We start from the raw sequence: 21,913 nt of genomic DNA, 5'->3' as shown, positions 1-21,913 counted from the left end.
GAATGTTCCTTGTTGAGTCTCATCTATTGCACCGACTAGATCACGGGACACTTCTTGCATATGCTCGGGCACGACCAAACTTCCATCCAACTGGTTTAGTGTCACGCCATTAGCAAATAACCACCACTTGGATCTATCCGGCCAATCCCAAGTCGTCGGCCTGATGCCTCTATCCATAAGGTCCTGCTCCATCTTATGCCATTTTTTAACTGACTTCTTGTACCCCGCAGCCCCAAGGTGGTGGCTGTACTTCTTATTTGCTGCATTCACCTTGGCTTGTTCGGATTTTTTTTGGGCTTCCTCTGATAGTTTGTATTTTTTGAACTCCTCCCAGTATGGTTTAACCTGAGGAAGATCATCCCAGTTCGGCTCCTTATCCTTCTTGATGTAATTGGTGTACAACTTCTTCTTGAAAGTTGCAAAGGCAAGGGCCATCTTTCTCAAGGCACATTTCTTCACAAGTTCTTGGTCAACTCCTTCAGAAAGAGTGAACATATCCTTGAGTTCTGCCCATAGCATTTCCTTCTGATGTGCAGGCACGGCGTGTTGCTGTTCTTCGGGTTTGGTCGTTTTCCATAGTCTTGTGGTGATCGGAATTCTTGCCCGAACAATAACCCCACATTGGTTGACAAATTTTGTGCTAGCATCCTCTGGAGCACTTGGACAGCCCTCTGCGTCCACTTCTGTGACGACCTATCTTCCCTCCATTTTCTTGGTTGGTCGGCGTCTCCCTTTTGACTGGCTCAACGAAGTCGATGCGGAGGTCGACTAAATTACAAAAAAGATATGTTAATTGCAAAACTAATCTACCGAAGTCACCATGCATATAGTTTTAAGATTCGTACTGGAACATGCTGCTGTTGATTGGGCGGCGGCGCAAAGTCATCATCTTCTTCATCGGCATCTCCAGACATATTCAGAAACGAATCAGCTGTCCGAGCATCTTCTTCAGCGATTGGCTGGGTGGTGTTGGCCCTCATATCTTCATTTATTGCGTCCAACATGTATTGCCCGACGGCCTGCTCATCACCGAATGGGTCCATCCTTAACTAAAACTGTAAAAATGTGTTAGAGTATGTGTCCATCCTTAAATGAAGCAGGAGAATTCAATTCTTTGAACGAATATGCGTGTTTGAGAGAGAGAGTGTGTGTGTATGTTAGAGGGACAGAGAAAGAGAGAGAGAGTTAGTGAGTGTGTGTGTGTGTGTGTCTGTGTGTGTTAGTGTGAGTGTGTGTGTGTCTCGAGGGTCGATACTTTATACAATTGTGTTAGAGTGTGTTAGAGAGAGAGAGAGAGTGTGTGTGTGTGTGTGTGTTAGAGTGTATTAGACAGTGTGTGTGTGTGTGTGTGTGTGTGTGTGTGTGTGTGTGTGTGTGTGTGTGTGTGTGTGTGTGTGGAACGGGGTCGAGGAACGGGGTTGAGAGTTGAGGGTCGAGGAACTGGGTCGAGGAACGGGGTTGAGGGTCGAGGTCTAGAGTTGAGGGTCGAGGGATGGCGAATGCGTGAGTTAGAGAGCGAATATGAAATTACTCGTCGTCGTTACTCGTCGTCGTTACACGAGTTACATGATAAATACATGAGTTACAGAAATACATGATAAATACATAAATACAAGCATTATTCACTCTCTATTTAAATACATGATTAAATAAAGTCTCTCTAATAACTTAATTCTATAACTAAATTATACACTATATATAATGAAAACATTGTACACTATTTGCAAGATGAAACATGGGTCAAAATGTTAAAGATATGGCTAAATACAAGTCTCTCTAATAAAGTCTCTTTAATAACTAAATACATGAGTCAAAATATTAAAGATATGGCTAAAACAAGGTTCTAAGGGCTTATTTGCAAGAAACCAGGGGCCAGATCATAATTAAACCTTAGATTTGAGGACTAGATTGAAAAAAAAGAGGGCTGGACGGCGGGTTCTAAACAGAAGAAACAGGACCTCTCTGGAATTTTTGAACTGCAGTGTGGACCGCGGGTTAATTCGGGAAAAACCCGAGGGCTCTTTAGCAAAAAGACCAGCGAAGCGTTACGCTGGGTCTAATCTGGCGCGTTCGTTGCTGATCGGATAGCTCGGACCTAATCTGCGCGCGGGAGCGGCGGCGCTCGCCCGCCGGCAGCTCTGTCCGCGGCGGCGCGGAGCGGGGCTCGCCGGAGATGGCCGAACTCGGCCCTCCAGGGGTCTAGATGAGCGGGGCTTGGCCTGGGAGTGAGTTCGTGCGGGCGAACTCGTCTGGGCAAACGGGGCGGCGGATTAGGGTTTGGCCGAGGCTTGCCACAGCGAGGGGCGGCTCTGCTTGACGGGGCTCGCCGGCGCGCACGGGTTCCGGCGGTTCTGGGCAAGAGCGTGGGTTCAAACGCGTACGTGAGTGCAGGGGGTAGAGAGGGTTGCTCACTGAGACTTGGATTCAAGCGGGGAGGCTGTGCAGGGTTGACGGTGTCGAGGTCCGGCGGCGGCGTGCGCGGCGGAGCTCGCGGAGGTGGCGTTGCGGGGGAGAAGCGGGCGGACGATGCAACGGGCCGAGCGCAGAGGAGAAGTGGTGGTGCGCGCGGACTATGCGACGGTGCGCGCGCGGAAATGGAGGGCGGCGGCGATCGACCGGAGAGTGCGCTGGTGAGCAGTGGAGAATGGAGGAAGAAGGTAACGGATTTATACCCTTGGCCAAGGGTACCGGGTCAAAAATTCAACCGGTACCTATGTAGGCCTTAAGTACCGGTTGTATCTCCAACCGGTGCCTTAGGCGAGGCCTTAGGTACCGGGTCTCCGCACAACCGGTGCCTAAGGGCCTAACAGGCGGGAAATGAAAAGACCCTATAGTACCGGGTGGATATCCAAAACCGGTACCTTAAGCCATTTAAAGTTCACTTTTCACAAATCTTTGACCCAGTTTGAACAGAATTCTTCAGTATCTCAATGGTAACGCTCAGTAATTTGGGCTCCGCGGCCACTGTTCGACTCCCGCGCGACGCCCTACGTTTTTTTTTACCCAAATAAGACCCTAAGGTACCGGTTGGATTTTCCAACCGGTACCAAAGGTTCTCTTTTCTTTTCCCTTTTTTTTCTCTTGTAAATCTATTAATTGCCTCATAATTCATAATAAATCTGATATTTGCATAAATCTGATAATTGCCTAGAAAATCTGATAATTATCTAATAATTTAAATAATTGTCTAATAGTTAAAATAATTGTCTAATAAATTTGTTATTTGCTCAATAAATTTATTAACTGCCTAGTAAATCATTCAACTAAGGAAATATTAACTATGGTTTTAGGTGCACAATAATAAATTGTTTAAATGTATAATAATTTTAATTACTACATAATAAATCATTTAGGCGCATAACTAATTATTTTAATTACATAATAAATCAAATAATTGCATAATAAATTATTTAAATGCAAAATAATTCTAAATACTACATGATAAATCATTTAGGTGCATAACTAATCATTTTAATTGCATAATAAATCAAATAATTGCATAATAAATCATTTAGTTGTCCAATAAATCAATTCATTGCACAAGAAATCTAATGATATTCACAAAATATATTACAAGACATAATCATTCAACTAAGGGAATATTAACGATGGTTCGCTTTACAATCGTCCCTTCATTATGATCATGACGTGCGTACGGAGCCTCCTCTTCGGCTAAAAGAATACTTGTGTCAACCTCCACTGCGAACGGAGTCATATCTTCAACATTATTGTATTCTTCTTCATCTGTGACATCGTCGACTCCCACAATTTTTCTTTTTCCTGCCAGAACAATATGGCGCTTTGCCTCATCTCCGGCACCTACAAAACTTGATTTATTCCTGGACTTGTCCTTTCTCGTTTTGCTAGACATGTCCTGCACATAGAAAACTTGAGTGACATCTTTAGCTAGGACGAATGGTTCATCTCGATAGCCAAGCTCTTTGAGGTCTACCGTTGTCATTCCGCACTCGTCGATATCGACACCTTTTCCTGTGAGTTTAACCCATTGACAACGAAATAGAGGTATCTTCAACGGCCCATAGTCGAGTTCCCAGATCTCTTCAATGTAACCAAAATATGAGTTCGTTTGGCCACTAGAGTCGGTGGCATCTATACGGACACCACTATTTTGATTGGTGCTCTTGTTATCTTGGGCTCTTGTATAAAATGTGTAACCATTAATTTCATATCCTTGGTACATCAGGATTGAATTTGCCGGACCCCTGGCCAGCCAAGCTAGCTGCTCATGAATTTGATCGTTGGCCATGACTTCCTTCTGCAACCAGGTGGCGAATGTATCATTATGATGTTTTGTAATCCATGTCTCAGACTTCAAATGGTATATACTTCGCACAATTTGCATGTGCTCCTCCATGTATGGAGCCACCAAGGCTGATTGTTGCAGACCTGTGAGATGTGCTTTGCTCAACGTGGCATGATCTGTGGCATTTACTGATTTTCTTCCAAGTATGCCCTTTCCAATCAGCCGCCCCTCATGACGTGATACTGGAATCCCAATTGGGCAGAGTTCTTCCACATAGTCAAGACAAAATTCAATGACCTCCTCTGTGACGTAACCCTTCGCAATGCTTCCTTCTGGACGAGCCCGATTACGAACGTATTTCTTTAGGACTGCAAAGTATCGTTCAAAAGGGAACATATTATGAAGGAAAACAGGACTGAGAATACCAATCTCTTTGACCAGGTGAACTAGAAGATGCGTCATAATATTGAAGAATGATGGAGGAAATATCATTTCAAGACTGACTAAACTTTGGACAACATCCTCTTGTAGCCTGCTTAAACTCGATGGATCGATTGCCTTCTGAGAAATTGTGTTGAGAAATGCGTATAGCTTTATGATTGTTGCTCGAACATTAGCTGGTAGAATACCTCTAAGTGCAACTGGAATCAATTGCGTCATCAACACGTGACAATCATGGGACTTTACGTGTGCGAATTTCTTCTCTTTCAAGTTCAGTAGCCTCTTTATATTCGAAGAGTAGCCTGATGGGACCTTGATACTGTTCAAACAGTTGAACATACTTTGCTTCTCTTCCTTACTAAGAGTGTAGCACGCAGGACCTAGATAATGATGTCCTTTATCCCTTTTTTCTGGATGTAGGGTGGCCCGTTGTTTCATACGTTGAAGATCTTACCGCGCTTCCAATGTATCCTTTGGCTTACCGTAGACACCAAGGAAGCCTAGAAGGTTCACACAAAGATTTTTTGTTAGATGCATCACATCAATTGTGTGGCGGACGTCTAAGACTTCCCAATAAGGTAACTCCCAAAAAATACTCTTCTTCTTCCACATAGGTGCACGTCCGTCATCACTCTGCACTGATCTGCTGTTGGGTCCTTTTCCGAATACTACTTTTATACCTTTGACCATTTCAAACACCATTTTCCCACAACGGTGCCTAGGCTTGGTACGATGATCTGCCTTTCCATCGTAGTGAGCATGCCTCCTCCTTAATGGGTGCTTGATCGGAAGAAATCGACGATGACCCATATACACGATCTTCCTACAGTGCTTGAGGTACATGCTGTCGGTTTCTTCTAAATAATGGGTGCATGCCCTATAACCCTTTTTGGATTGTCCGGAGAGGTTACTTAGTGCTGGCCAATCGTTGGTGGTTACGAAAAGCAATGCACGCAGGTTAAAATGATCCTCTGCGTGCGCATCCCACATACGAACACCCTCATCTTTCCACAACAATAGAAGATCCTCAATCAGTGGTTTCAGATACACATCTATATCGTTACCGGGTTTCTTCGGACCGGGGATAAGCACCGGCATCATAATGAATTTCCGCTTCATACACAACCAGGGAGGAAGGTTGTATATACAAAGTGTCACAGGCCAGGTACTATGGCCACTGCTCTGCTCACCGAAAGGATTCATGCCATCCGTACTTAAGCCGAACCTTATATTCCTCGCATCATTTGCAAATGTTGGGAATGTTCTGTCCACTTTTCTCCACTGCAACCCATCAGCGGGGTGTCTCAACATATTGTCTTGCTTACGTTCTTCTTTGTGCCATCGCATCAATTTAGCATTCGTTTTGTTCATGAACAAACGTTTCAGACGTGGTATTAGAGGAAAATACCACATCACCTTGGCAGGCACCCTCTTCTTGACACGCATCCCCTCAACGTCGCCTGGATCATCTCGAGGGATCTTATACTGACATGCGTTGCATACAGGGCATGAATCCAAATTTTCATACTCACCTCGATATAGGATGCAGTCATTAGGGCAATCATATATCTTCTGTGCCTCTAATCCTAAAGGACAAACAACTTCTTTTGCCTCGTATGTTGTCTCCGGCAAGGTGTTACCCTCAGGGAGTAAGTTTTTTATAAGTTTCAGCAACTCCTCGAATCCCTTGTCAGACAAACCATTTGATGCCTTCCATTGCAATAATTCCAATGTGGTACCCAACTTCTTTTGGTCTTGTTTGCAATCAGGGTACAACAATGTTCTGTAGTCCTCCAACATACGCTTCAGATCTCTCGATTCCTTTTCTGTTTCGCAACCTTCCTCAGTTTCGCGCAGCATCTGACCAAGATCATCTTCTACAACGTATCCTTCAGTATCTTTTTCAGGCTCACCCATTGCAGTGTCATTGAAAAAGGAATTATAATTGGCTGCAAAGTCAGGAATCCTGTCCTCTTCTTCTACATTATTATCTAGCACAATTCCTCTTTCGCCATGCTTGGTCCAAACATAGTAGTTCGGCATGAAACCACTATTGAATAAGTGACTATGGATGGTTCTTGATGATGAGTAATCCTTCTCATTCTTACAGAATTTGCATGGACAACGAACGAAACCGCCATACTTGTGTTTCTCGGCCGCTTCTATGAATTCATGCACGCCATCAATGAACTCCTTTGAACGCCGGTCGGCCATGTACATCCATTGCCGACTCATCTGGGTCCACAATACATTTATATACATCATTGTATTGTACAAATAGTTCATTCATACTATCAATTTATAACAATATATTTATGATAATGCATATAACTATAATAAATAGATGCTATTCACTTATCAAATAAATTGAAAAAACATATAAATACAATAATTTGATAGTATTCAAATATCAAATAAATTGATAACGTATATAACTACAATAAGATGCTACAAATAAAAATAATTATCACATATATAAACTAAATCAAGTAATAACTGTTTCTAAAAATTAATTGCTAAGTTATAAAGAAAAATAACTAACCTTTTTTTTCAAAAAAAAAGTAAAAATTCGCCTCCCCTCACCCCACTCAGCTGCCATGAACAGTGAGTTCACGATAACTTGAGAGGGGGAGGGGCTGGGGTATTTATAGGCTCGGGCCAAAGGCACCGGTTGATTTCAACGACCCGGTGCTAAAATTAATTCAATAGCACCGGGTCAAGGCACCAACCGGTGCCTTAGGCCCGAGCTCCTAGCAGCTGCCACGTTTCATTTCCATAGGAACCGGTTATTCCTATAAACCGGTGCTTTTAGCGCCGCCTTCATTTGGTACCGGGTAGTGGTTCAGACCGATTCCTATGGTGATGCATTGGAACCGGTTGGAACCACCACCCGGTGCCAATTGCCCTCCACTAGATCGGTCGATGGCCAAAGGTACCAGCTGCTGTTGCAGCCGGTACCGATGTACCATCGGTACCGGCTGCAACAGCAGCTGGTACCTTTGGACAGGACCGATGGCCCGTTTTCTAGTAGTGACATATGCATTAAGTCATATATATTCAGCAAAGTATGCTATTGTGCCATATTTCATGTACGTAATTATATATTTCAACGAAGATAAGGACGATTGAGAAATTCCCTTGTGTTTCAATTGTGTTCACTGACAACGTACGGGAAAAAGTTTAGGACGGTGAATGAATGATTGTTGTCATATCCGCAGAGCCTATAACCGTACAATGATCTAAGCAGTCAAGTACTGATCCTGATTTTTTTGTGCTTATTTCAACTTTAAATAAGGGTATGCTCGGTATTGAATATATGTATTCAGTTACTTCGCCCATTTCAAAATTTAAGCGGTTTTAGTTTTTATGCTTTATATACCCTAGCTAAACTTGACTACAAGTGTCTGTAGTTATGCATTAGTATGATATTTACCTAAGGTTTAAATTTATTGATGCCTGTGTGGCTGACGTGTATTAATATGCCAATATATATATTTAGACCGTCGTCTAATTATTCAAGACGCCAAACTTCATGATAAAATATTCAGTCCAGTTTGACATTCCGCTGTTTTCTCTCTTATTGGGATCCCATCACACCGTAACACTAATTGAATATACATTTTTCTATTTTATAGGATTGCTTCTTTTTGGACAAATAAAAAATATGAAGTATTCAAGACACCCCAATGTTGAAGCTCGGCATCTCCAGTTGTGCCTCGCCGACGTCTCGGGGATTGCACGATGCAGGCATTTTTTTTGTTCTTGTTTTTGCCTTGGGTTGGGTGGGGGGGGGGGGGGGGGGGGGGGGGGGGGGTTACTGGTTTTAAAGAACTCAAAATTTGGCGCCGCTGTTGTCACGCGTTCCTGAGGTCAAAGAGAAACGGCTTTTAGAAACGGATAAAAATATATTTCTATGCAGGGGCGGAGCCAGGAAGTCGTTTTTTTCATTGTTAGGGGGGCCAACCATACAAATTTATATAAAAATTTAATTAAAATTTAAATTTGTAATGTAAATTTGGGGACCATGGGGGCCAGGCCCCTGTCCGCCCCCCTGTCTCCGCCCCTGTTTCTATGAGTGGCTGCGGTATCTGTCTCTATGTCTCGTAGCTACAAATGCTCCCTGGAATTCGAGCCCGCCAAAAAATTCATCGATTTAAATTTAAAATTTTTAAATATATTCCTGCTATTTTTTAAAAATATGAATCTTCGCAAATTTTGATCTATCAAACTAGTTCGCGATCGAATGTCATAGTAATCGAGACATAAAATATGGTTGTTAAATATAAATACTTATGCATACAAATTCTTTTATATGAAAATAAAACACACACACACAAATATATGGGCTCGGGTACTGAATAGCCTGTTCAGTACCCATGGTACCATCTAGAACTATTATATATATACCCATGGTACAAATAGTTTTTTCTACACTCGTGCGTAGCTACTCTCATCATCAGTATACCACCGTGTGTATGTTCTCATACTCATTTATCACTTTGAGTATGTTCATATACTTATTCCAACATACTTCAAAGGTATATACATCAAAAATTTCAAAAGTAGTCCTATTATATATATATATATATGATTATATTTTATTATTACTATATAAAATAAGTATGTCCACATACTTTATGTATGGTTACATACCTAATGTATATATCATCACAGATGTTCAAGTATGATCACATACTCCATGTATATACTCTTCGTTGGGTCAGATATGTAATATATGATGAGATACACATGTGGGAGTAGCTACAAGCAAGTGTAGAATGAAATTTTCCTCTCTCTCTCTTTGTATATATACATATATGCATATACATATATGTATGAGACTAAAATGCAACAAGGTGCTCATATATGCAAAATTAGATGGAGCCAACCAACTAGAGCTCAACCCTTGGTCACCCACTAGAAAGCATGTATGCAGAGAATCTGTTGTTCATTCAGATCGAAAAAATACAATATCTCTTATACCGTAGTTTCGATTCTAGATCCGTTTGCATCATGTTGTTGGAAAAAATATGGTTAATAAAACGAGATCCATGAAGACTATATTTGATGAATTTTTTTTAAGTAAGTAATTGCAATGTTACTGTAGTATGAGTTGCCATCATTGCTACAACACAATTGCAACTTACCTGTAGTAGAGTTAGCGCTTATTGCAGCCACTTAGAATCTAGTTTTGACCCAATTGCTACTAGTTACAACCTAGTTGTAAGCCTAGTTAGTGAAAGTTGTAACCTGTTACTTCCCAATTACTACTTGTGCAACCAGTTGCTACTTATTGCAAGCCAACTATTATTAGTTGCAATTGATTACTACCAGTTGCAAATCAATTACTACTCACTTGCAACCAACCAGCTACTAGTTGCGATCAGTTACTGGTCAATTGCAACCTCTAATTATTACTAGTTGCAAAATAGTTACCATCCTAGTTATAACATAATTACTACTAGTTGCAAATAGTTACTACTCAGTTTGCAAGTCAATTTTCTACTCTGTTTGCGTCCAGAATTACAGATGTACCTAATCATAGGGATCAGATGCGAAAAGTACATATAGTTATAACTAGTTGCAACTCGATAATACACAAAATTGCAATTGGTGGTACACAGAGATGCAATCATATAAAGAAATAAAATATATTGATATTGGATCTAGTTTTGTTGAGCACATTTTTTTGAGTAAGATGCAACAATCGGTTTGTCAATCGGAGTTACGGTTTAGGAAAATTTTGTTTCAAAGAATCGAACCAACAAAGATTCCATCCATGCATACATACAGTCTAGTTGAATTTTTGTGCTACGTAGCTTTGTATGGTTGGCAGGTGATAAAAATCAATAAGAAAACACATATGCATGTGTGATGGTTGGCAGGTGATAAAAATCAATAAGAAAACACATATGCATGTGTGGTCCGATGCAGTAGATGGTTCAGCCTGATGCACACGCGACCTGGGTGCATTCTATGTACCGAATGCACCCAGGTGCATTATACCATAACACTATATATATATATATACAAATATATATCAAAAATATCTTTGTGCAACGGTGGGTAGGCGCACACAGTTGAGGAGGCGTCGGATAGGGTCCTTATGTCATCTCCAACCCATAGTGTCCATAGGTGATGTTTAAAGAAAAGAGAATAAGAAACTAGCTATAGACACTACCTCTCCAATGCAGGCCCTGTTTGGATCCATGAGTTATTTTTTAGCCCACCACAAAATAGCCCAAATGGAGCCAAACAGGAGGGCTATTTTTGAACTATTTGCAAATAGCCTACCCACAAAAATATCCCCACCTATGGGTGCTATTTGAGGCTATTTCGTGTGGGGCTCATTGATTCTCTCACACTCTCTTAAAAAAGTAGGAGCTCAATGATTGGAAAAGTGCTTTATGAGCCAGGACTATTTTCTTGAGCTAAACGTTAGCACTCAAAATAACTCTTGGCTATTTCTCCATATAGGGTCATAGTTTCTATGATGAAAGAAGAAAATAAATCTCATCCAAACTTCTCTCTTCTCTTATTGCCTCGCCCTATCACTCTTCTCTCTTTCTTGGTTCTCGTGTAAACATGGTGTCTTGTATGAGAAATCATGTCTATCTTTTTTTCTCATTAACTATCTTGCCACGTCACCAAATTGCTTATTGCTTATTGCTTATGGATACCATTCTACTAGAAGGGTTGGAGATGATCTTATTCCTATGGTTGGTGTTCGTTAGGCCCTCACGAGAGTGATTAGTGACGCAAATTGGTTATCACTAAAAAAAAGTCGTGTTGGCTGCGGCTTTTTGTACACAAAGGCAGCAGGGGCCTCTTATAGGCAGCTTTTCTGAATGCGTATCCGCACCCAAAGGAAGCAGGACCAGGTAGTTTTTTTTTTTCCATCGCGACCCAAAGGAAGCAGGACCCTGTTACATGTAGCATTTTTTTTTCCATCGCGTGACTTTTTGAGCAACCCGCACCATAAAAAATGATGCCTCTTCTTTTGTCCTAACCAACGGGGGATCACATTTTTTTTTGAAGGATCACATTATTTTTTTAACCTCACTATATCGTTCTTGGCTGGAAAGAGCGTGCGAGTACCGCCAATCCTTTTTTAAAGGTCGTCATCGTTCTCAAGGTGAGCATCGGCGAGGCGGACGCAGACCCTCCTCCCGCCCCACCCCACCCACTATGGGTGGGCAAAATAACCGAAACCCGAAGCCCGAACCCGAAAAACCCGAGACCGAACCCGAACTACCCGAACCCAAAAAACCCGAACCCTAATTCGGGTTCTAACCCACGGTACCCGAAATTATTACGGGTAGTTCGGGTATTGGGCCACGGTACCCGAACTACCCGAACTACCCGAAATACAACCCAGCCCATGTATGTTTATTCATTGATTGTGGCCCAGCCCACCAAACCGAACCCCTTAGCCCTAACCCAGCTGCCCAGCGCCCCAGCCCCCAACCACACGACACACCCCCTCCCCACTCCCCAGCCGCCACCGCCTGCGCCGTCGCCGACCGCGCCACCGCACAGCCGCACAGGCGTCCGCCGCCCGCCCCCAGTCCGCCACCGCGCTACCTCCCGCCACCACTGCCAGAGCCCAGAGCCACTGCGCCTGCGCCGCTCGCGCAGATCCCCTGCACCTCCCCTCGACCACCGCCCCCCAGGCCGGCGCAGCTCCTCGGCCCGGCGGCTGGATCCAGTGCCGGCCCCCCTCTCCTCTTCTCCGACCGGATCCATGGAGGCATCAGGCGCCTCCCGCTCCTTCCTCTCCCTCCCCGGCGAGCAGGCGAGCCGGCTCCGGATCTCGCCCTCGCCGCAGTGGCCGTCGGGGCGGCCGCCTCACCGGCTCCCTCTGCGCCAGGCCGGCGGGCGAGGAGCTGCGGCCTCCTCACCTGCGCCGGGCCGAGGAGCTGCGCCGGCCGGCGTGGGCGTGGGGTGGGGCAAGCCTCCCCTGCTCCAAGGGGCGCGGGGCGAGCGGATCCCAGCCGCGGTGGCGTGCAGAGGCCCCTGCGGCCTGGTCCCGCCCCGCCCCCGCCCCCGCCGGCCGCCCGCTGAAGCCTCCGCCCCGCCCGTCTCCCTCGGCGCCTCCACCCCCGACGGTCCGCCGCCCCTGCCCCGTCGGTGCCGTCGCCCCCGCCACGCCACGGATGCCCCCACGGCCCGTCGACGCCCCCGCAGCCCGCCCCCACCGTGCCGCCGACGCCCGGCCCCCGGCCCCGCCGCCGACGCCCCCGCGGCCCGCCTTCACCGCGCCGCCGACGCCCGCCCTTTGTCGGCCCTCTTGATATCGGGTAGTTCGGGGATTACCCGAACCCGAACCCGAATTTTCGGGTACCCGAAATGTCGGGTTTTTGTTATTTCGGGCAAATTTCGGGTATCGATTTTCAAAACCCGAAATTTCAAATACCCGAAAAGCCCGACCCGAAATTTTCGGCCTACCCGAATGCCCAGCCATACCACCCACCACGCACGCGGCTGTTGGCCTTGTGTGACAAGAGGCAAATCGGAGGCGCTTATGGAGGGAGAGATGCCAATAGCCAATAGGTCCGGCGCTGTAAGATCCCCGACTGCCAATGTGGCCACATCACCGGGGGATGCTGCGGCACCGGATCTATTGGGATCTGAGTGCCTCCGTCCTAGTACAAAATAAGTATCGTCCGTAAAATTTATGTACTGTGGTCATAAAAAGGGCAAAGAGGGAGAAGCACATGTGCGGATCAATCTGCCACATGCCGATTCGCCTCTTGTTGCACCACTGTCAACAGCCATGTGTGTGGGGGTGTGGAGGAGTGGGGGGAGGTGTGGGTGCGCGGGCGATGACTTGTAAAAAGGAGTGGGGGTACTCTCATGCTCCTTCTGCCCACAGACGATATAGTGAAGTTGAAAAAAAAAAGAATGTGATTCCCAAATTGGTAAGAAAAACAAAAGAGGTGCCGTTTTTTATGGTGCATGGGTGCTCAAAAAGTCATGCGACGGAAAAAAAAGCTACCTGGTCCTGCTTCCTTTGGATCGCGCGATGGGAAAAAAAAGCTACCGAAAGTTCGAAACAGGGTCCTGCTTCCTTTGGATCACGCGATGGAGAAAAAAAAAGCTACCGAAAGTTCGAAACAGGGTCCTGCTTCCTTTGGATACGGATACCGCATCCAGAAAAGTTGCCTATAAGAGGCCCCTGCTGCCTTTATGTAAAAAAACCCCACCCAACATGACTTTTTTGGAGATAACCCATCACTAATCACCCTCGTGAGGGCTTAACTCTGACAACCACCACCGGGACATGGGCCCTATCCGACGGCTCCTCAACCGTGCGCGGTGCGCACCTACCCACCGTTGCACAAAGATATATGCACATCTAATACATGGTTTTCCTATATTCCCTAGAAATGCTATTAGAGGCGGTACAGTGCACTTGATTCTCCTACTCACAAAGACTAATATGTTTAGAATCTGTTGCCAATTCCTGTGTGCATCGTGAAAAAATCTTCCACATATTCATGCTTGGAGCCTCCAAGCCTTCCACTATTGATTACTGTCACGGAGCCTCCAACCGTGCTAGGTCGTATGCATTGAGGTACTAATCCTATTTTTTTTTGTCCTTATTTCAACTTTCAACAAGGGCGTACCGTTCGAGTTTTCAACATGTTCGGAAGTGAATGCTATGCGCTTCATGTAATCAGTAGGTAATGTGCCATTAAAACCAATCTCAATGGGAAGTGTCATCGAACAGTTATCAAGACCGAGAATTTAGTAACTTGCTGGAGAACTAGAGTGTCAGAGCAAATATTATAATAGGCCGAGCATCACCAAGAGCTCTTATGTCTTGGGTGAGTTTTTTGAAAAAAAAAAGACAAGAAATTCTCATCCAACAGAAACTCTATCTACCTCGTCTTCTATTCTCGTTTTCTATCTAGGGGGTGCCGCTGGGCATCTTTGCCTAGCACTGAGCGCTAGCCATCTCTTTTTGAATTTTGGATAAGCTGTTGGATTTTATCCCTTTTTTGCTAACTATTTCGTTTTACATAATAGCTATATCAGGATTTTAACTATTCATATATACAAAAGCTCTTGGAGATGAGAATGGTGAATGCTGAGGTGGAGGAGAGTGAAGTGGGCTGTAAGCTTAGCTCGCTTCGACACAAATACTAAGAAACTTTTTTGAGAGACAAGTGAATCGTATATTAATGGTGAAGAGCTCACTATTATACGAGTGGGCTGAGAGATGGGCTACAAATATTTTTACAGCCAGCTGCATTATTACCCTTGCTCATGCTACTGATAACACTTGTCTTTCATCCCATAAAACTCCCCTCCTCTCTCCTTATAAATAAATCTATCATGTTAGCAAAATTGTTGGTATGATATGATATTAATTCTCATGACATTCCTATTGAGATTTGTCTAATGTGGCCACTCAAATTACAGCGGAGTTATGCTTGGAGGTGAATACTCTGTGTACTTCATTTAATTAGTAGGTCTTGTGCTGTTAACGTGGTCACTCAAATTACAGCGGAGTCATGTATCACAGCAACAAGTATTACTAGAATAGGAGTTACAATATCATGCCCGTCACCAAAACCATCGTCTTTGCTACAAATTCTTTCAACTTCTGCGGAACCAACTGTAGACCTTTATTAGATTATCTAGGATTTCTTTACCTGTAAAATACATTAAGTACAACTTTTTTTCAGCAGAACCAACTGTAGACCTTTATTAGATTATCTAGGATTTCTTTACCTATAAAATACATTAAGTACAACTTTTTGCTACTTCCACCATAATGCACGGATGAGTCTCCACTGTACACGGATGGTTATATATACGTCAGTACGTGTACCAATGCTTATTTATTTCTAACAAGTACGTGTACCAAGTGCGTACAGGATCGATGTCAAAAACAGTTGTCACTTGTCATTTGTCAAATGGACGCCTCACATCTGTTCCGGCAATAACGACTCACAAAAGCAGGTGTAAAGGATTACCAAATGGTCCATTAAGAAATTGCCAATAAGTAAGAATATATGGGGCAAATTGTGTCTTGTACATAGTGGACAATTACAGAACAAATAGCAAACCACGCATACCTTCTCAAATTCTGAAATCATGCCAGTTTCTGGAATCTGCAAGGCTCGTGTGACTATCAAAACTAACTCTCCGAATGCAATAGTTTCTAACAGAAGTGCATCCCCAAAGGTTTGTTCCCCTTGCCCTAGAAATAGGTATTGCACACCAACGATAAATCCATGGTCGTCTGTAAATCTATCTATCCCAGCCAAAATATAACAGGTATTGCACAGAATGGTGAACCTTTCATTGTGCAAGTGAACTCTGTGTTTTCCTCGCCAGAGACCTTTAGTAACTGATTAACTGCCAATTGCCATCATTGTGAACTTTGCGTTTTCTCATCATTGTAACCAGCTGCCCTCCCCTTTCTGCCCACCAAGATTGAATTAGGTGCTGGACCCTCATAATCTCCAGTTAAACCACGGTATGAACGTGCCTTGAGGTAGTCGATTGAGGACATTGCTCTTCCTTGGTGAAGGACAGCGTCGTTGTTCTGGTTTTGGATGCTTAGTGCCTTTTCTGTTACCTCAGCCAATGTAAGTGAGGTTTCTGACAGTTCCATACTTTCTGTAGGGGCCAAAAAATTGTAAAAGAAACATGTGACTAGTAAAATTAGATCAAACAAAACAAAAGATTATGAGCAAGCCAGTAACAGTAGTAAAGTAAAGAACTTGTTCACACAGTGATCGATGCATAGACAGCATATGACGTACCTTGAATGCAGTTATCTTCCACATAGGCACCTTTGATAAAGGAAAACCGTGCTTCTTCAGACGCACTTGTAACTTCCTGTTTCTCCGAAGTGATCAAATCCTTGAAATCCATAAGATATTCGCCAGTCCACTCTCTTCCCCTGAAAAAATTTGCTTCTGACATCAGAACCATAGTACAATTCTGCAAACTGATGCCACATCTGGCAATTCACATAGATTTGTAATAAGGCCATGAGTGACAAAATTAACGCAATGGTGCTAGTAGAGTACGTTAATGTTGCATACCTGCTAAAAGCTAATACAGCTTCAAAAGGTGTAATAACTGGAGCTAAAAAATCTTTGCTATCCAGCAGAGCAGTTTGGGCACAAGAAACATAAACAAAAACTTCGCACTGCCAAAAGAAAAAACAAGTTGTCAGTTGAAATAGATAGGGACACAGAAAACAGTTCAGACTTAAGAAACCACCTCAGGAAAATTTGCAAGTTTTGCAGAATTAGGCCGGCCCATGACCAATGTATAAGATTTCTTTCCAGCGGCCCTGATCACTTCTTTCAGTTGCTCAATTATATGAAGATAACCAGCTGCATCATAAAAGAATAGAATGGACCACATCAAGAAATATATGTGTTTGTGCTAAAATTCAAAGCCAGCTAAACATGAGAAAATAAAAAATAATACTCAAGTCAAAATGATAGTATTTTAAGATCATTGAACTGGACTAAATCAGCAGATCAGTAAAGAAAAGAAGTGTCTGGTCCTGTCAAACCATCAACTAGTTACAGAGTTCCTGCACATCCCACTTGAACTTCCGGGCCAACCTAATCCTGCCTTGGGTCATCTAATCAGGTTTGGACCATGTCTTGCATGGTCTGGCATGCTCGACCAAAATATCTAGGCAAAACTCAAAGCTGAGGTCACCATTCTAACAGTGCCTCAATATTCATTTAGTAGATAGTCATGCTGGCATAATATTTGTTTTTTTAGATTAGAAAAGCATACCAACACCCAGAGTTCCCACTAAAATGCCAATAATGTTTGCATCCTTTGCCTTCTCCACAAGGTAATATCTACAAGTACATGCACACTTTGTTATGAGTACCATATATTGTCAGGAAAAAGTTTATGAATGCTTGGGGAAAAAAGTACCTTCTCCTAAGAACTTTCATAAGATGAGAGACATCTGTTGAGAGTTGATTTTTTATTGCGTCATATCTAACTGCAAAAGAAAATATCAATATTCAAATGCATTACATTATAGAAGATCCCTGTATTACAGCAATTACATAAAAAACGATTAACTACATAACGGAAATGCATTATATGCACTTGTAATCAATACAATGGAGGGAACATTAATAGCTACATCATGAAATCCATGAGGTTGAAGTTGACAACTGAGGACCAAGAACCAAACTTTTAAATGTAAATATGACTGTATTTTCAATACATCAAATTGGTGCGCATGCATGTGTGCCGCAAACCTCTATGGATCGTGTATTCATATTCAAGAGAAAAACTAGGAAACAGGACACACTAAACAATCCGCCTGCTAGCGACAAAATGAGGAAGAAGAAAGCAAACCTATTTCACATTTATTGAAGGTCAGCACAATGTTGGCAAATGCCGAATTATCTTGTCCAATCCAAAATATTAAGTAGTCATCCATTTTCTCCTGAGCTGAAATATTCCATGTAACACCACCAAGATTGTACTTCTGTGTGGAACTAGAACATTCCATGCTACAACGAATATTCAGAAATGTTGGCACGTCACTCTTTATCGACAATTCTTTGTGGCAAGAGGTTCCACTCCTTTCCTCTGCAGTATTTGACAATGGGCTCATAACTGAACACAGAACGTCTGCATACTGGACTTCAGGATTGCAAGAATTTGATTTACATGACTCTTCAAAAGTTCGTCTAAGGTCATCCAGTGCATATGCATACTCTAGTCCATATAAAACCTATTTGGTATGGCATGTTAGCCAAGAAGATTACAAATAGAACAATATATATGGTGGCACAGCATAGATAGTACTTCATATTTAATGCCAAACATGGCAGTTGTAGTGCAGAAAATCTAAATCGACAGAAACCAAAACTGAGCAGAGCTTTTTTTTTTTTTTTGGAGATTATGCAAGAGAACTGCATAGCAAGGTTCTAAAAAATGCTAGACGCTAGGCGAACGCTTGCCTATGGTTTAGAGTTTTTTGTGATTAAACGTAGATTGAACATGATTAAACGTGTGTTGTGATTAAACGACACTGTGATTAAACGCAACGCTTGGCCACCGTTCAGCGTTTAATCAAGATTAAACGACTTTTAAAAACGTTTTTTAGAACACTGCTGCATAGCTTTGCATTATTAAAAAGAAAATGAATGAAGTTCATTACAATGCGAGTCCTGCACTTGCACGATCAGGATCAACAAAAACCCTAAACATGACTTGACATAACGTAGTAATCAGCAAGATGCCAAGATGTTATGCAAATATTGCATTATGCCACTATACCGTTATTGGCACCATAATAGGAAGAGTGGAAAAGCACATGGAAATCAGTAAAAGATTTTAGTGACCTATTTTTTAGTCTAGATTACAAGCAAGTATAGTAATTATGACCTAAATCAAAACATGACTTGCCCAAAAGAAACGTACTCACTACTGATTTAACTGATATTGCTCTAAATGCTAAAAATAATAATTTCAGAAAAAAAATGTTTGACTCATGAAAGAAATCTGAATCCAGTCTTGCCCCTTTTTCTCCAATTACCTTAATATAGTCATTGTTTGTAAGGCGTCGCCTAGGCGACGACTAGGTGTCGGGGGGTACCGAGGGTCGAAGGCGGCCCCGTCACCTAGCCAGGACGTCTATGGCGTCCGCCTCAAGAGCAAGGCGTCGCCTGGGCGTCCAAAGGCATCATTTGTGGCATCCTGGAGGATGAGGTGGTCGCCATTGGGCACGGATGGGAAATCGAGGGGCACAGAAGTGAATCGAGTCGCGGGAGGAAAATCAATGCAAAAGGAAAGGGAAGGGTAAGCGGGAAATCGAGGGACGGCAAAGGGAGGCTCGAGCGGGAAATCGAGCTGCGGGCGCGAAATCGAGCATGCAAGTAGGTATACCTACCCAATCAAGGCACAATTGAGAGATGGAAACGGAGACGAAAGGGGAAGGAGGTGAGGAAGGCAAGATGGAACTTGAACTCGTGGCGGCAGATCTTCGATGATCCAGCGCGTCTCCGCCTGTTCACAAGCCCAGTACCGCAAGCCTCCGCCATATCCGCGATTGTCTTCACCGCAATCCCGCGCAGAGCAACTGGTATCCAATGCCTGGCCCCGTACGGCCGTGCCTCTCCAGTCCCGATCTCCAACAGCATCTGTGTCATTTATGTTCCCTCTGCTCTACCTAGGTAACTATTTGCCTATTCATCTCCCGGTCTTGTGCTGGTGTCAGCCAATTTCCTATGCTATGTGTTGTCTTCCCTCTTCTGCCCTGCTTTCTCTGCTCTACACTTGTGCTTGTTCATGCCCTCAGCAATTATAAAACTGCGAGTTGAGACTTGAGAGATTCTAGACTTGTGCGTGCTGCTTTTACCTTGTGCACTACTTATGTATGTGCTAATAATTCTGCTATCATAGTATGTTTAACATATGTATATGGCGTCGCTTCGACACACGCTTATGCGCCTAGGCATTGTGAGGGGGGTGCGTCGCCACACATCACCTTAACGCCTTAAGAACCATGAATATAGTTAAGAGTCCTTTGGTAGAAAAAGCAATCATTTTCAGCATGTTGATTTGAGAGTGCGAGTTAGCAGAATTGTCAACTCCAGAATTCATGAGAAGGTGCTATGCTTATTCTGTGGATTAAAGAAAACTCATTTAAGAACAATAGATAGTTTGGCCCATACCAGAATACGCTTATTGCCTTTTCTCGAGCACTCCAGCATTGAGGTGGCACAGGCATGGATATCCAATGGTGCCTTCCCGAATACGAAGAAAGCTGGTAAATGTGATGTTCTACATTTCAAGTTGGCAGTGTGATAGCGTCAGCGCAAACAGATAGCAAACTGTGAATGGTTCCAAACAAGTAGAAAAATTGATGGCAACAAATTCCATTGAACCATCATCAGGTTTGTCCTAAATTTTGTGCAGGCAATACCTCTGCTAAGCACAATACTTTGAGGCATGAGGCGTCATTACCAACAATGTTGTCATGCCCGTCCCACTGACTGAACAAACCAGGAGCATCCATTTCATCGGGAGCTCTTCCACAAGCCCAATGTCTCTTCTTTCTTCAGTCAGTGGCATATGACAAATTACACTAAAACTCCCCCTAATACCATACATAAGAGCCCCGTCCACCGGTGATTAAAAAAAAAGAATAATCTTTGTTTTGTTCTGGAAGACAATAGGACTATTACAGGTGGGCGTGCGGGGTTGCTTACGGGCTCATGCAGGTGTGACCGTAGTGAACGACGCACTGCGCGTCGATGTGTGACGCGCCCACCTCGTCGACGCAGCAGGAATTGTACGCCGTGTCGGCCATCACGAACACCCTGACCCCACCGCCGCCGGAGGTGGCGAGCTCCCGCCGCAGCGCCCTTGACACCGCCGCGGCGTCCTTGAGCATCTCGTCGGGGAACTAGGGCGCCAAGAAACCGAGCCGACGAATCAGATGCGGGCACGAACAAGCGCTCGATGAATCAGGAAATTGAATCGGTGAGAAATGGATTGGGCTTGGTTACCTGGAGGGCGACCCTGGTGTAGGCGCGCGCGCGGAGAAACTCCGCGGTCCGGGGAATCTCGTACCTGGAGCCGACGTCGGCCTCCATGGGGGGTCCGCCGCCGCCGGAAGAGGAAGGGAGCGCAACGGGGAAGGAGACAGCAAGACGGCTGCTCCAGGGTTTTGGGTTTGTGAGATGGCGTCTCGTTTCCGCCGTTGGATCGAATGTTGGGGCCCAAATCCACAGGCAGTTAAGGTACTTTTAGGACTGGCGATTTTTTAATAATACTGCGTGTTTCCTAACTCTATTTTTAAGCAATAACGTTTACTGCTTTCTCCATCCCATATTGTTAGTCCTTTTGACTTTTTTAAGTGTACAATTTTTTTATGCCTAAACATAATATATATCTAGATATATAATTAAAACTATGGCATCTAAAAAAGCTAAAACAACTAACAATTATACCATTATTAGTTGTTGTATTTTTCGTATGTAAGGTAGATGAGCCATGAATGCTCCGGTACCAGTAATTAGAAAAGACAATAGCTATTAGAACTATAGCTATCAGTATAACACATCACTAAAGTCAATAAATTTTTACTCCGTCCTTCCATTGATCAAAGATTGCAGAATGTGAATCTTGATACTTGTGCACTTATTTGTCATATATTATATTATTTATAGTTATAAACTAATAGTCAAA

At 43.6% G+C, this 21,913-nt stretch overlaps 1 protein-coding gene across 1 annotated transcript; it reads right to left on the bottom strand.

The window, feature by feature from the left end:
* Positions 1-15,694: 15,694 nt before the first annotated feature.
* LOC120644229 (2-(3-amino-3-carboxypropyl)histidine synthase subunit 2-like) lies at positions 15,695-21,426 on the bottom strand. Its single transcript, XM_039920805.1, has 10 exons — positions 21,232-21,426; positions 20,932-21,128; positions 20,395-20,503; positions 18,068-18,449; positions 17,633-17,702; positions 17,486-17,553; positions 16,952-17,067; positions 16,771-16,877; positions 16,486-16,625; positions 15,695-16,339 (listed from the first exon to the last, which is right to left on the bottom strand). The coding sequence occupies exons 1-10, from the start codon at positions 21,316-21,318 to the stop codon at positions 16,089-16,091; spliced, it is 1,527 nt and encodes a 508-aa protein (XP_039776739.1). The 5' UTR covers positions 21,319-21,426; the 3' UTR covers positions 15,695-16,088.
* Between the last annotated feature and the right edge of the window lie 487 nt (positions 21,427-21,913).

Source organism: Panicum virgatum, chromosome 8K, assembly GCF_016808335.1.
Source record: "Panicum virgatum strain AP13 chromosome 8K, P.virgatum_v5, whole genome shotgun sequence".
NCBI classification, from domain to species: Eukaryota; Viridiplantae; Streptophyta; class Magnoliopsida; order Poales; family Poaceae; genus Panicum; species Panicum virgatum.
Note: the sequence above shows the minus strand (reverse complement) of the source record. Positions and strands in the feature narration are given on the sequence as shown.